This window comes from Marmota flaviventris, chromosome 17, assembly GCF_047511675.1.
Source record: "Marmota flaviventris isolate mMarFla1 chromosome 17, mMarFla1.hap1, whole genome shotgun sequence".
NCBI lineage: Eukaryota > Metazoa > Chordata > Mammalia > Rodentia > Sciuridae > Marmota > Marmota flaviventris.
Window position 1 is genome coordinate 22,551,120 of NC_092514.1, and position 16,743 is coordinate 22,567,862.

Below are 16,743 nucleotides of genomic sequence, written 5' to 3' on the forward strand. Positions count from 1 at the left end.
ACCTTGGCAAATACTCCAGGCCTTCTGGGACTCACTTTCCCCATCTGTGAAATGGAGACAGGATGCCTCCACTCCTTTGGGAAGGACTGGACGGGGCAGCAGGTCCGGGCAGGGGCCTCGCTCCTTCTCTAGGCGTCTGTCAATCAGCTGCCCCGCCTGGCGCCTGAGGACTGAGCCCGGGGCGGGGCACGGGGGGGGGGGGGGGGCGGGGCACGGGGGGGGGGGGGGCGGGGCGGGGCGCCCGCCTCGGCGGAAGGGAGGAGCGGGCAGCGGGCCTCTAGAGCAATGAGGCCTGCGCCGGGGCCCGGGGCGCGCACCCTGTGGAGGGCCTGCAACTGGCTCATGGCGGCTTTCTTCGCCCTGGCGGCTCTCGTGCAGGTCAGGCTGGCGCTGGGCGGCTGGGAACGGGACCTGTCGGGCTCCGCGCTCCGCCCCCAGGCCCAGCCTGCAGTAGTGACCAACCAGTCCGCAGAGTGGCAGGACTGGTCAGTTTGTGGGGAGGACAGGAACTGAGATCGAAGCTTGGAGAACCCCAGGGTCTCCCCACCAAAGACGCGGATGTGTTCACATGTGCAAACCACACACCAGAGAGCCTGACTGGTTCAAAGGCTGGAAGAAGCAGGGTCAGCGCATGTCACTTTGAAAGGGACCTCGGGGAAGCTGCACTAGTGCTTTTCGAAACATTCTTGGTAGGGGAGTCTGAACAGATCCAAGGGCTGGGAAGAGGAATCAGAACTAAACTCCTTACAGCCTCAGGAAATCTGCTTTCGGATCCCCTTTATGAAGGGGATAGTTTGCCTCATTTCTTGAGACTGGAAGGTCCTTAAAAATACCCATTCTAGGTTTGGTGTGTCCTCTTCAGAGTTCCCATGCAGTTTCTTTTTAAAAGATGCGTGGTTGTGTGTTAACACCTGCTGTGTTCAGCCAGAAACCCCTTCAGCCGTCCTGATCTGCTAGACTAGCACATGAATAAAGGAGCAGACCAAACAGGAATAGGACAGGGAGGTACGTCTGCTAACGTGTCCTTGTTTCGCATTCTAGGTCAATGATCCAGACGCAGAACTGTGGGTGGTGAGTATGAGCCGCTTTCAAATTTTTTCCTCCATTCAACAGGATTGTGTGGCTGCACAAAACACGCGGTCTTATCTCTTTGTCTCTCCTATCTGCTTCACTTACTTAAAACCTTAGAAATCAAAACCTTTGTCAAGCTCTTTTTCCCAAGTATTTTTAGAGGGGGGAGAGTCAAGAGTGATAAGGTGTGGTGTGGTGGTGGGCGGGGCAGGGTTAGGGATGGAGAATTCCGGACTCTGAGGACAGAGGTCTTTTCCACATCACCTTAATTATACTAGACTTAATAACAGTATGACTAGGTATCATTTGCTAAGTGCCTACAGTGTTCTAGTCACTTTCCATGCATTATTGCTAACCTTTATGACAACCATCTAGAGGGTGTGTGTAGATTATAGGCAAAAATCCACAGATGTTTAGTATCCTGAGGCTGAGGGTAGGGGTGGTCCTAAAACCAATTTTCCATGGATATCAAGGGACAGCTGTATTCCCTTTGAATAGATGGCCTGAGGATCCCGTTCTAGGGTCTAGAGGAGACCTCTCAGCATCCATTAAACTGACTGTTCCTTGTGAATTACCATCCAGAAAACTCTAGCAAGCATTGGAATGGGAAATGGTAGGCTTTAGTTCTGTGGTTCTGTTAACTGAGTGAATTATTTTTATAGAAACTAATTAAACTCCACAAAACCTATAGCATTCATTTAACCAGTGCTCCTGAATTGGGAGGAGAGATCATCTATTACATTTCCTGAAACATCTGAATTTTTCCCAGTGTCTTTGAATATAGAAGCACAAAGCTGTAGAGCATCATGGAGGAAATGATTCTCAGATTTTGGAATAATGTTGACCGTGTACAGAATGAGCAGCCAACAAGAGCTCTGGGAACTATATGTAAAATTCTAGTCCTTTTTTAGTGCAGTAGAGAACCACCTTCTCATATTGCTTATAATCCAATTTCACATTCCCATGAATCAAATCAAATTGTCTCTTCCTTAGCACTTTGGTTCATATCCTGAGTTCCAAATATTATTTCCCTGCAGACAAATGTCAGATTTCAAACTTAATGTTTAATTTCTGAAAGATTGCAAGATATATCTGCCTGTATATTATGCTACTCCTCAAATATGCCCAAGTTCCTACCCATATCTTTCCCCCCAAAACTCATTCCTCCTCCTGACTTAGCCATGTCTATTAGCAGAATCATTCACTGAGTCATCCTTGATATCTCTGTGTTCCTTACCCACTATCTTTGAGATCCCCTCAACAAACAAAAAGCGGTTTAATGAAAAATAATCTAGGACCAATTACTTACCTGTGTAGTGCGTGTACATTTTATCTTTCACTTCAAGTTTAGGATACATAATATGAAAAACAAATTTCATGTCCCCCAAAATCTCCTCCCTCATTCCCAGTTCAGTCCTCCATTACTTCTTCTGTAGGTATTTTATTTATTTATTTATTTGGCAGTACCTGGGATTGAATTTAGGGCCTTGCACATGCTAGGCAAGTGTTCTACCACTGAGATACATCCCCAGCTCCATTACCTCCTCTATGGAATGACTTCCCAACTCTTCTGTTTACTTCTAATCTTCTATTCCTAGAATACCTCCTGTTGTCCCTGTCTGTTCCTTGTGAATTACCATCCAGAAACTCTAGCAAGCATTGGAATGGGAAATGGTAGGCTTTAGTTCTGTGGTTCTGTTAATTGAGTGAATTATTTTATGGAAACTAATTAAACCCCACAAAACCTACAGTATTTATTTAACCAGTGCTCCTGAATTGGAAGGAGAGGGAGATCATCTATTACATTTCCTCAAACATCTGAATTTTGCCCAGTGTCACTTCCCAATCTAAGTCAGAACTCCCCAATTTGGATTTGAGGTCCATTATAGTATGGCTCAGCCCACCTTCCAATCATGGCCCAGCAAGGATGGTTACTGTACCTTGACCCTAGAATTTCTGTATGTCATATTCTACCCAAGCTTCCAGGACTGTCTGTCCCCAGATGATATTTCATCTGACAAAATCTGCCACCTTCCCAAAGGTTCTGATCATTCTTCCTTTGCACCCTATTATGGCACCAACACATTCAGTTTTGCATTACAGTTGGTTTTGTATCCCAGGAGGACAAGGACAGTTCTTTCCTCTCCTTGAGACCCTTTAGGCAACCTAACATAGAGCCTCCATTATAGAAATTCTTTCTGCATTGACCCTTAAATGGATGGGAGAATAAATAGATGCACAGATGAACAATTACTAGGTCAGTGTACCTGGCGGGCTGGTACTGCATCCAACTCATTTCCTTAGAATGGAAAATCTGATTAGAATATCTCGCTTAAGAAGTCCGGAGGTAGCTGATCAACAGTGTCATCAACAGTCTGAATTTTCTTCCATCCTCATGTTTAGAGAATGGCTGCTGCAACTCTGCAAACATCTCATCTCCAGAAAAGTGTATCCCAAGTAGGAAGAAGCAAAGCAGAGCAAAATAAGCTTTTCTCCTGTGCTTTCTTCACTTTTATGAGAGAAAAAAAAATGTTTTCCAATAAGTCCCTTAGGCAACTTGTACATATCAGTATTACATATTGTCAGGGCTCCATTCTGATTGGGCAGCATCCATACATACTGTTGCTAAATGCTTTTTGTATATTATTAGCCTTACCCCTGGAAGATGTCTCCTTATATTTCATTGCTGGAACATGAACACTCAGAGCTGTAAAAGAGACTGGGAAAACGGTTTTTGTAGGGACAGGTGGACAAGGGAGAGCCGTATTAGAAATGACTGCAATGGTACTGTGTGTTGAATTAAACTAATTATTGCAAATGAATAACATGATACCCTTCGTTATTTTTTTTTAATTCCAGCAAAAATATAAAAGACCATTTCAAGTGGGTTCTACTGAGTTCATGATTACTTTTATTATGCAGTTTTAACTTGTGTACTAGAAACAGTTATTTTCAGTCTTTCTGCTCTCCATAATTTTTTATCTAATTCAAGACAGAGAAAAGCATCTAAATAAGGATTCATGTGTCACAACTGCCACGACAAACTGTTATTTAAAGGACTGTTTTGTTCCTATGTTTCCATACACTGAAATAAGGTTTTAGCCTGTTTAATCTATTTATGACAGCTCTCCAATACATTGAATGAATATTTTAAAAATCTCTGCCAAACATGATGTTTATGTTTATCTTTCTCTCCCTCTGTCTCTCTTTCTTCTATTTCTGTATCTGTAGCTATCATGTAATTCTCCAAGGGAGAAAACTAACCCCTTACTTCTCTAAGTGTGGTCTTTGGTAAAACAGCAGTAGCACCCATGGGACCTTGTTAGAGTAGCAGGATCCTGGGCCCTCCTCCAAACCTCCAGAATTAGAATCTGTAATTTTAAGAAGATGTCCACGTGATTCCTATGCACATTAAAGTTTGGACAGTGCTGTTCTAACCTTAAGTAGCATGATCCTCCACCTTAAGAGATTACCTGATTTGCAAATATCACTATTAGGAAAGATGAACACAGGATCTGTAATCTAAAAGTTCTCTCTGCCCAAGCACAAGACAGACACTTTTAAAATGAAAACAAATCATGTAAAATGTACAGCTCTCACAACTTCCAAATAAACTAAAGTTTTGACATAAGCATTGCACTTGATGTGGGTAAGCAACTACATTTCTGGGAAAGTTCCCATGCTTCTTATAAGACTACCTTTTCTACTTTCTCTCTGAGTCATGGGACGCAAATACACGGTAGTAAGTTTGGCCAGAGTCTGCTTGCTACGAATGAGGCTTGGGAACAGGGCTTCTTTAGGGCCAGTCTTCTAATTTTCAAACAACTTACCTGTTTCCAAAATAACCTGATCTTAATGTTGGATACAACCCGTACATTTTTAGAATATTTGATGTGGTTTCACAGAGATGGTCTATTGGTCCATCCCAGCAGGGCCATCTAGCTAATCATGGCTTGTCCCTGCTCTACTTTTCAAAGAATATTTCTTTTATACAAGTGGGGAAGGTCATTTGTGCCAGGTTTCTGTTCGCAACTAAAAGGCTCAAGGGGTCACTCCAGGAAAATTGGGTTAACTGGGCTGTGCAAAATAACCACACAAGAGACACAAATACCTTTTTCTTTGGGGTCGCTGTGACGGCTCCTCTGACCTTAAGGGTCCGCAGGAAGAGAGAGAGAACATGCACTGACCCCTTTTATAGAGGAGAAGGGGTCAGGTTTCAGGGGACTGAGTGTATCTTCATGATGTCCACTGTCAGCAGGTTGACTGACACCTGGGTAGGCCACACCCAAGGGCACAGTAAGAGAAGGGGATATACACAAGGCACTTCCATGGAAGATTCTACCCTAAACAGGGCAAGGGGTTATATTACAAAGGAACAGGTGAGCATAGCTCCACCCATGGGGCTATAGGAAGATACGCCCGGGCACACGAAGACAGTCACTCGAACCCTAGAAGAGCAGGGCAGTGTTGCAGCATGGGTGCCTGACGCCACATCGCCCAGCAGGAGAGTTAACTCAGTCATGTACGTGCGAGGTTGAGGTTGGTTTCCCACACATTTGGGCCTCAGATTTTCTTAGAAGACACTGGGGAGTCCACGTGTCTTAAGATCCAGATTTTATGCTCAGTGATAGAGCTTGAAGATGAATGAGCCTTTCCTGACATAGCTGAGGGTAAAATTACAACCCAACACGGTCATCAGATTATACAAGCAATTCATTCTGAAACCTAGAGGTGAATAACGGCTAATTTCATCTTTGTTTTTATTCCTAGATACATCTGAACATCTCATATGCTGGGCATACATCTTAACCCATATATCTCCTCTTTTTTTGCTAACAGGTGGTATATGCTGTACCTGCAGTACTGACCCTGCTTGTAGGAGTTAACCCTCTTGTCACAGGTATGACTGCTGGATTCTGAATAGAGATTCAGCAAATCAGATTTTCTTGTAACAGTGCTAAACTACCTGCTAATCTCCCAGGAAAAGCACAGGACTCTCTAGGGATTTCTTCTCATTTCTGATAACAAGAAGGGGCTAATGCTAATCTAGATCATCCTTACCAGTCTTAGGAAAACTTCACAAGGACTTGAAATAGTAAGCTATTCTTTATCAGTTTGAACCCAAGACTTCTCATGCTGACATAGAATAGTGGTTATGTCATTTAGCCCATAAGAGAGAAGAATTGCAATCACTGCATTGATTTCTTAAGCCACCAAACTAATATAAAACCAGCACAGACATAAATGCTTATCCTGTGTTCTCATACTCAGTGGCAATCAATGCCTACTATATGTTTATTATTTATAACCCTTTGTGAACTCATTTTCCTTACAAGTTCTTTGTAGGGTAATATCACTCCCATGAATTATTTTCTTACTTTGAATTTATTTAACATCTATATGTATGAGGTGCCGCTTATGAATAAATTGTTTATAATGTGTATCATAAATCTCTATATATATCATTTCTAATCTCCTTAAATATCATCGTAGTACCTGTAGCAATGTATTGTACATTTTTATATTTCTTCCTACTACACTTCTTACAAGTAGGTTTATATCATATGCTTTTGCATAAACCTAAATGTATACAAGTCTTAATCCTTTCAGGTTGCTATACCAAAAGTATCAAAGACTAGGCAGTTTATAAGCAATAGAAATTTATTTTCCCAGTTCCGGAGGCTGGAAAGTCCAAGATTAAAGCACCAGCAAATTTGGTGTCTGATGAGAGTCCTCCCTTCATGGTAGAAGGGACAAAGAAAACTTCTAAGATCTGTTTTTATAAGGGCACAAATCCCAGTCATGAGAGCTGTACCTTTATGAACTGATTACTTCCCAAACGCCCATCTCCTAACAACCACCTCAAGGGTTAGGGTTCCAACATGTGAATTTGAGGGAGACACAAGTATTCAGTCCTTAATATATGGCCAGGCATACAGAAGGTACTCAATGGTTGCTGAATGAAAGAATGACTGTAAAGCAGAGCTTTGTCATATATTTATTCTGGAACCAGCTTCTTAAGATTCTCCCTCTCTCTCTCTCTCTCTCTAATATATATATATATATATATATATATAGATAGATAGATAGATAGATAGATAGATATGGCTATATCCCGGGGGCGTATATATGTAAAAAATGAACTTAAAATAACTGGTTTATTTTAATAACTGGTTTGTATTGCCTATAGACTACCTAACGCGATGCAACAGTATCTTATAATGAAAAAAAAAATGTGTGTGCGTGGGTTTTTTGTTTGTTTGTTTTTTATTCTTTACTTTCTCTACAACAGCTTCTAAGTAGTAGGGCTGGAAGTTCTCAGATACTTTTAGAAGAAAGACTAATGATTGCCATGTTGAAAAATTCTAAATCCCTGGAAGCTCCGGGCTCTTCCTATAGGCCCTTAGATCTGTGTCTGCATCTTTAAGGGGAATTGATTAGGGCTGCTTTAGTTCTAAACCAGAAGGAACACAACTCCCAAGTGCTGTGACCTAAGAAGAAACATACTGGTACAGTTTGCTGGAAAGGCTGCAGATGGTGGTGGACCCAGAACTTCTCTCCATCTCTCTTTCCACCACCTGCAGATCTGACCTTACCTCTGCAGCTCCCTGTTCACTGCATCAGGACACTAAGTCCAACAGAATGGATGTTCTGTTTCTGCACCCTACGAACATCTCAGAATTTTGTTATTGACCCTGATGTGTCATCTGTTTATCCTGAGCCGAATCACTGTGCCTAAGGTCCTAGCTAAGGTCCAGTTTGCTGGCACACATGGACTAGGGGTGTGAGAAGGATGGATCCCCAAAGAAAATAAGGTTAGGCATCATAGGAAGGAGAGATGCTAGGCAACCAACCAAGAACAGTCCATTGATGTTTACAATTAATGCTCTAACCTATGTTGTCCCTCAAAAAGGAAGTGTTGTTGTTGTCTCTGAATGCCTTTCTTAAAAGCAGATTATGACAATACAAGCACAAACAAGTCATCAAGATATGTATTTTTAGGTCACTTTATTTGGAAGAGTGTCTCTGCAGTCCACGTGTCGTTTTGCCTGGTGTGGGCCGCCGGCTTGGCGTACCACTTCTTACTTCACACCCAACATAACATCTTACACGAAGAGGAAGGCAGGTGAGCAGGGACTTTAGCTCTTTGGAGGGGTGGAGCAGAACTGAGAAATCTTTTATTCTTTTACAATGCCACCTTATCTATGCACAGTGATGATTTCATTCCCCCCACCACTATACCATAAGGAGCAGGGAAGGTATTATATCCTCCAGAAGCTAATGAAACTGAGGAAGTGGTGTAGCCAGGATTTAAACCCAGCACTGCCTATGAGACTCCATGATCACCATTACCCATAGTCATTACTTAATCCATTATATAACTGTCAGGCAGTTGACCTTGACCTCCTTGTAAAGAGCAAGGTTACAATACAATAACACTCAGTCTAGTCTGATAAGGTGATAACTGCTAGTATTCTGACTCGGATCTGATGAAGTCAAAATCATGTCTACAATTGTGAGCAGCCATCTCAGAGGACAATATTTTAAATCAGTCTCTGCTAGCCCTGCCCTGCTATGTCTTGTGTCATTTCTTCCTTTTGTCATAACCATTTGTTCCTATTTTAGCAACAGTTCCTTCACATCCTTCCACCCTTGATTCTCAGTCATATTAAGAGCCCCTTTATTTTAGTTTCTACACCCTGTTGGCATCTGCCAACATTGACCTTCAGAGACCTGTAAGGCATCCCTGATATGGTGTGTGGCTTTGCCATGGTAACTTTATTTAGGATCTCTTACTGGAAAACTGGAGAGAAAATCCAGCTTGGTCTGTCAACCAAATGGGTTAAATTGCTTCCAACTTGAAGCCCAGGAGTTATGCTGAACTCAAGGTGGGGCTTCCAATGTACTATGGCTAAATGATTTTATTTTGTACTCTTTGTAAAAAGTATGTGGTTATAATATTACATATCTAGAAGCATATATCCACCCCCAAATTGTTAGTCTGATTCATTCTAAAACCCATTCCTCTGCCATAAGAAGTGTCCCAATCTCCTGCAGTATGTGTTATAAATTATGCATTGGTTTGAGCTCATCCTGCCTAACACTGAAAGCTCTAAAACATGTAAAAATAATGATTAATCAAATATGAGATTACTTTTTGTATTTTACTGTCCTTCCAGTAACCTAGAATAAGAATCTGAGTGTTTTCTTGTTGTTTGGTACTGGGGACTGAACCCAGGGGTACTTTACTGCTGAGCTATATCCTTAGTCTCTTTATTTTTTTATTATGAGACAGGGTCTCATTAAGTTGCTTAGGGCCTTGCTAAGTTGCCGAAGCTGTCCTTGAACTTGTGATTCTCTTACTTCAGCCTCCTGAGTTGCTGGGATCCACAGACATGAGCCATTATGCTCAACTCTGAGTGGGTTTTTAGATACTTAATTCTGGAGGGCGCACTTTATAAATTTAGGAAACAATCATGGATCTCATATCTGCCCCTTTATTTGAAACATCTTTATATAGACTTTAAATTCTGAAATAAAGTAATTTATAAATCATGAGCATATTTGAAAATATCCTATAGATGCTACAGATTTTGAGGGAAAGTTACCTAATCAGAATGCACTATCAATTGGTCATGGAGACAATGTGCACGTTTCTCACTTGCAGCCACTTCAAAAATTTGAAATATATGCTATTTTTACAGGGAGCTGTCTGGTCTGGTGATTATCACAGCATGGATGAGCCTCTGCCACAGTTCATCAAAGTAAGTTTTCAAGGCATTAAAGTCAGATACCCCTAGGGTTGATAAAATCAGGTAGTAAGTGAAACTTCACCAATCAATGAAAAAAGGAATCTTCTGAAAGAAATTACTCCTTTTCCTAAGGAAAGCTGATCAATAATCAAATAATAGTTAATTCAAATGTTCATAATAATTCATATGATCATGAAAACCATAGTTTCCTATGTACCCAGTTGCCAGACTAAAGAGCATTCTTTAAGAAGGAAAATGACCTCTGAAGGAAGCTTGAAGATTCAGGAAAGCTTTAAGAGTATCTGCATCACCTTTTAATCATGGCAAAATCTCTAGTGTCTGTGACTTCAACATAGCTGATTTATCTTACAATACAAAATAGCAAATTTTTGTTGGGTTTGGAGATAGAATCCAAGGGCACTTTACCACTGAATACATCCCCAAGGCTTCTTTATTTTGTGACAGGGTCTCATTAAATTGCTGAAGGCCTTGCTAAGTTGCTGAGGCTGGCCTCTAACTTCCTCTAATCTTCCTGCCTCAGATTCCCATACAAAATAGCACTTTAATAACAATTCTCAAAATAACAAGTATGGCTACTGAAAACAGGTTTTGTGTTTGTTTTTGTCATTAGGGTATATCTCACTAACAGATACATTCAAATTATCAGGGATAGTGAATCTGTGTATTGATGACATCAAAGTGAATACATAGATTGATTTATTTCTGGGGAAAATTTTACTAAAAATTTATTGATTTTTATAATTATGTAAAATACCCACATGATTTCAAAGCTAAATCTACAAAATAAGATATATTCAAAGAATATAGCTTCTCTATCCCCCTGGCCCTATATATCCCATGGTTTTATAAGTGTAGCAAATTATGTGCATTTATTTGTATTCCTACTCATCGCAATTGCATCCCCTTTGCTTTCTCACTTACTACATCTTGGAGCTCATCCTATAGTATTACATAAAGAATATTCCTTTGAGAGATACCTGGATTATTCACCCAGCTTTTTCTTTAGATGATACTCAGTATTTTGCTATTGAAAAATAGTGCTGCACTGTGATACAAAGAAAGCATTCAATAATTACTACTTTTAAAAAAATAAAAATTAATATCTTTATTCTTGTATCTAACATATTTTTACTGTCATGTCTTTGGAATGAATTCCTGGAAGTGGGACTGCTGGGTTCCAGTACAACTGCAGAGTTAATATTTCAGTGTGCTCTTGAATTCTCCTCCATTGGAGCTGTTCCATTTTGTATCCCCCCTCCCCGCCCCAGCAAAGGATGAAAGTGCCTGATCCTCAGAAACTTCTCCAAAAGAGAATGCTATCAAATTTTTAAATCATTACTAATTAGATAATTAAGAAAGGTATCGTTTTAACTTGTATTTCTCTTATGAAGAGCAAAGGTGGGAACATTTTCATATGGTTAAAATGTTAAATAAAGATATTATATACTTCTATCACAATATACATAGCACCTATGTGTATTTTTAAAGACTTTGAATTTTCTATGAAATGTTAGTTTATCTCTGGGAGATACAGGATTAACCTGAGTATTCCTCAGGTTATTAGTCTACTCTATTTTTAGGAGCTTTTTATATATTATAGCTAGTGAACTTTTTCTCTAAGTTAAAATATATATATATTTTGTATTTGCTATTGCGCTTTATTTTGTTTCTGAAAAGTAGCATAAAAAGCTTGTTGTTGTTGTTTTAGTAAAACCAAATTTATCCATTGTTTTCCTTATTAATTCTGCATTTGGAGCCATAGTTAGGAAAACATACCTCCCTCTCAAGTTGTAAAGCAACTTCCGTACATCTTCTTCTAATTCAGATGTGGTTTCACTTTTGTATTTAAGTCTTTAGAATTTATCCTGGTGTAATGAGATAAAGAATGGGACCAACATTTTCTTTTTGCATATAGTTTTCTGTTTATCTCAGCACCATTTATTAAAAATTGGCTTTAAGATGCCAAAGCACTTTTTAATGACAAAAGTTCCCCTCATAAAGGCAAACAGAAAAGGAGAAAACAATTAAATGAAAACTTGACCTAAAAAAAAGAAGAGAGAATTAACAAGGCCAAATTTATGGATTCTCTAAAATGATTTATAACATTGATCTGCCCTGGCAAGACGAAAATGAAAATAAAAAATCAAGAAGAGGCATAAATAACTAATTCCAGGGATGAAAGAAAGAACAGTATGACATATCTAACAGATATTTTAAAATTTATAAGAGGATATAATGAACTACTTTATGCCAGTAAATTTGAAAATAAAGATTAAGAAAACAAATTCCTTAAAAGTACAATTGACCAAAACGTTTACAGAAGAAATACAAGTCCCATAACTATGAAATAAATTGAATACAGAATTTATATTTCTTCCTAAAAGAAAACTCCAAACCTGGATGGCATAGCTGGAAAAATCTAACATTCTTGGAGAAATCATACCCACAATCAACAAAGACTTCCAGAAAAAGTAAAAGAAGAAATGCTTTCCATCTCATTTTATGAGAGAAACTAGTAATCTTGAAACCACAACTTGCCAAGAACATTATAAGACAAAGAGAATTATACAGTACTCTTACCCATGACCACAGATGGAAAAATCTTAAAAAAAATTAACCAAATCCTACAATATAGAACCCAACCAACAAGTTGGCTTTATTCTAGTAATTATAATTAACACTACAAAACCTACCAATATTTTCTACATTAACAGAGTAAGAAAGTGAAGTATCTTGAACTATACAGAAAGAGCATTTGATAAAATTCAATATCCAATCATGATAAAAGCTCTTACAATATAGGGTTAGAAGGGAAGTTAATCTGATAAACAGTATCCACACCAATGTATGATAGTTAATGAACAGTAAACTTTTCCTGTGAAATCAGGAATGAGATAAATTAGTTATTTCTGCAATTTCTCAACACTGTTTTAGCTATTGTAACCAATACACTAAGGCAAGAAAAGGAAATAAAAGGCTCAAGGATTGAAAACAAACTTTTATTTGTTGGTGACATTACTGCATATAAAGAAAAAAGGATCTAAGAGATTATTAAAATTAATAAGTGAGTTTAGAATGATGCCAGGTTGCTAAGTAAATATACAAAAACAAACTACATTTCCATCAGCAATGTAGCAGAAGGTGGTAATAATGAAAAGTTACTATTTATAAGAACATCAAAGTAATAAACCTTCTAGTAATAAATTTAGGAGAGATATACAAAAACATTGCATGCAAAATTATAAAGAAAACCTGAAGAACTAGAGGGATAAACTACTACTGGCAAAAGGATACATAAACAAACTAATGCAACAGAGTAGAATCTAGAAACAGATCCATATGTATGTAGACCATTGACTTATGGCAAAGGTAATACTACAGGGTAGCCATGAAAGGCAGACTTCAATAAATAATGCCTGGACCATGAATGAAATTCCAATATGGAAAAAAAACGAAACAATTTTTACCTCACAACTTTCCTAAAAATCAATTCCAGTTGGGTTATAAAGAGGCAAAAACAATAAAGCTTCTAGAGAAGATAACAGTATGTTCAAGACCTTTCTAGAGAAGATTATATCTTCAGGACCTTGGAGATCTTAAGCAGGACATAAAAATCATTAGGAAAAGATCAATTTCAACATTATCTAATTAATTAATGTTCTTCAAAAGAAACCATTGAGTGGAAGAACAAGGTATTTTGAACATATATAAATAAGGATTTGGATTAAGTATAAAGAATCTCTACAAATCATTGAGTGAATTATATTTTTAAATTTGAAAAGAGACCAATTAAAATGTAACTTTAACCAATTCAGTCCTTCCACTTGTTTCCTAAAGAATGTATAATTTTTATTGAAATTTTTAATAAAAATTTTATGTGTCTTTATAGGAATCCAGTTGGTGGAAGAATTCAGTTGGTTGTTGCTACTGCAATTGCTCTTTTCCCACTTATCTCCTGGGTCTATGTATATATAAACAAGGAAATGCGGTCTTCCTGGCCAACACACTGCAAGACAGTATTTTAAATGAATCCAAGAATTGTATTTTAAATGAGAATTTTCAACTTTATTTTATAAACATTGGGGGAACAGGACAATTTCCCAGTTTATTTCAGGTAATTTGTGCTAATACTGAAGATGATGTTTAAAAAGTCTTTAAGAATTTTCTAAGATTGCTTACAGTACAATGTAAGATTGGATGAAATAGTAAGAATGGGGATTCTCCAGATGCCTTTTGAAAAGGGTATTTTTCCATAATATAATGAAAAGGCACTAAAACAAAAGTTATGAACCATGAGTTCTTCCAGGCACCATGATGCATGCTTGTGGTCCCCACTACTCAGGAAGCTGAGGCAGGAGGATTACTTGAGGCCAGGAGTTTGAGGCCAGCCTAGGCAACACAGCAAGATTCCATCCTTCCAAAAATAATAAAGTAAATTCAGTATCTAAGTGACTTGGGCAAATATATATTGGACATTTCTCCTTATCTATAAAATAGAATTAATATGTGATGGGGCCCTACTGATACAGTTGCTAGCATCAAACTAGATAATATGAGAGCACTATGAAAATATTAAGTATTTATGGATTACAAAGGGCTATCCATGAGTAAAATAGAGGGGAGCAGAGTTTGGGTAATACACTGAAGGAGAGGTAGTTTAAGAGAGGCCTATAGCCCTGAACTAATCACAGGATAGTAAACTGGTACAGTGGTACGAAATAAATGAGGACTCAAGAAGCCAATGAACAGGCATAACTTGAAAAGAAAAGGAATGAGGATTAAAAAGGAATTTGGGACCAATCAAGAAAAAAAGCAGGATATTAATTATTCATAATTACTCATTATTCTAAATGAAAAATTTATACTACTTTTTAAAAGGAATATTCAAAGTAACCTCAAGGAGAGGATTTTAGAGCTACACTCTCCCAACACAGCAGCCACTAGTCACATGTTGCTACTGAGCATTTCAGATGCAGCTAGGGTGACCAAGAAAGTAAATCTCTAATATTTTTCTACTTTTAATTTAAAAATTGACATCCAATTATTGGAAAACTGTGAAGAGGTTTTAGATCAACTTGGGCATGTGAATCTTTTTCAACTATCAATTTGATCTGAATTTGATATCTAAATGCAGATCAAGCATTCCCAACAAAACTTTAGTATCCAAGTGTAAAGTACACAGTAGATTTTAAAGACATTGTACAAAATGAGAGAATGTAAAATATTTTTATATTAATGTTATAAAGATAATATTTTATGATAATCGGGTTAAATAAAATGTTAATTTTACTTTTTTAAATGTGTCTATACAGTGTGTTGAATTATGTGGTTCACCTTGCATTTCATTTGGACAGTGCTATGAATATCTGGATGGCAACTTTTTAGCTTATGCTAGCATCAAATTTGGATTTCATCTGATTAGTCAGATACTCAGTTTCATGAGATTTAGGAAATACTTTACTCAAAAAGAATTAGTGGGAAGAATTAGTACCTACTTGTCAGGAAAACAAAAATGAATCTGATAGTTTTTCTTTTTATAGTCTTAAATACAACAGTAAGTATTCTATAAATATCTGTTAAATGAGGTAGGCAATTTTTTGCGGGGGGAGGGGTCATGATGTTTTTGACACAGTGGCTACTAAACAGAAATTCTTCATCAACGAAAATTAATCAAGTTGGTATTAAAGCAGCTAAATTGTAAAAGTGTAATTTATTTTAAAGGTCAATAAAATGCATATAATACATTGGGTTTTTTTCCAGTGTCTATTTAGCTTACATGTTATTTATGACTTTTATACCTCCTTTCAAATAAGCTATTAAAGCCACACACAAAGGAATGGACTCTTCGTAAACTCTCTGTATGTCTTGCTACTCCAAGTTATGCTTGATTCCTGTGCTTAAATGTTAGCAATATCCAAGATATAGTTTCATAGCATTTGCATTTCCCTTATTAGACTATGAATTCTGCAAATATAGTAATGTTTGCATCTCAAATTAAGTACATAAAAGACAATAATTTAGCCAGATGAACACCAGTAATCCCAACTATTCCAGAGGCCGGGCAGGAATAATGCAAGTTCAAGGCCAGCCTGGGCAATTTAGTGAGAACCTGTCTCAAAATGAAAAGGAGAAAGGGCTGGGGATGTAGCTCAGAAGTACAGCATTTATCTACTCTGCAGGAGGTCCTGGGTTCAATCCCCAGTACTGGGAAAAAAAAAAGAAAAAGAAAAAGAAAGAAAGAAAGCCCCAACATTAACTTTTGGTGGAGTGCTCTCTTTTGAAAAAAGAGCCTGTATTAGTGAACTCATTTTTAAGCTCTATTTTCCTACTGAATTTAGGAATTATTTTTAATTCAGCATTAAGAGAATAAAATCATGGCATTTACAGGTAGATGGATGGAGTTGGAGAATATAATGCTAAGTGAAACTAGCCAATCCCCCCCCCCCAAAAAAAAACAAATGCTGAGTGATTTCTCTGATTTAAGGAGGCAGATCCATAATATGCTGCAGGCATGGCAGGGGTGGGGGGGATATTAAATGAACTCTAGATAGAGTGAAGGGGGAAAGGGGAAGGAGAGGACATAGGGGTAGGAAAGATGAAGAATGTGATGGTCGTCATTATCCTAAGTACATGTAAGAAGACAAGAAGGATGTGACTCTACTTTGTGTACAACCAGAGATATGAAAAATTGTGCTCTATATGTGCAATATAAATTGTAATGCATTCTGCTGTCATATATATAACAAATTAAAATTTAAAAAATCTGTCTTCCCAAACCTCTGTCTTCTTCCCATTGTCCCTCTTATATACCAGCTTCTCATTTTTTTTTTTTTTTTTTTTTTTTTTTTTACTGACAAACAGATGTAATCATGTTTTTCTCAGCTCAGAAACCCAATAA

General features: G+C 37.9%; 1 protein-coding gene across 1 annotated transcript; it reads left to right on the forward strand.

Annotated features, from left to right (window-relative positions):
* Nucleotides 1–261: 261 nt before the first annotated feature.
* On the forward strand, nucleotides 262–15,144 carry Tmem220 (transmembrane protein 220). The gene is made up of 6 exons (XM_027946905.2): nucleotides 262–378; nucleotides 1,042–1,071; nucleotides 5,911–5,971; nucleotides 8,074–8,197; nucleotides 9,777–9,836; nucleotides 13,735–15,144. The coding sequence occupies exons 1-6, from the start codon at nucleotides 286–288 to the stop codon at nucleotides 13,868–13,870; spliced, it is 504 nt and encodes a 167-aa protein (XP_027802706.2). The 5' UTR covers nucleotides 262–285; the 3' UTR covers nucleotides 13,871–15,144.
* The last annotated feature ends 1,599 nt before the right edge of the window (nucleotides 15,145–16,743 follow it).

What these genes read in the sequence shown, in the direction of transcription:
- Tmem220 (XM_027946905.2), top strand. Translation starts at nt 286, where the DNA reads ATGAGGCCTGCGCCGGGGCCCGGGGCGCGCACCCTGTGGAGGGCCTGC. An exon ending in CAGACGCAGAACTGTGGGTG is followed by an intron (nt 1,072 to 5,910) that starts GTGAGTATGAGC and finishes TTTTGCTAACAG; the next exon opens with GTGGTATATGCTGTACCTGC. An exon ending in TTACACGAAGAGGAAGGCAG is followed by an intron (nt 8,198 to 9,776) that starts GTGAGCAGGGAC and finishes CTATTTTTACAG; the next exon opens with GGAGCTGTCTGGTCTGGTGA.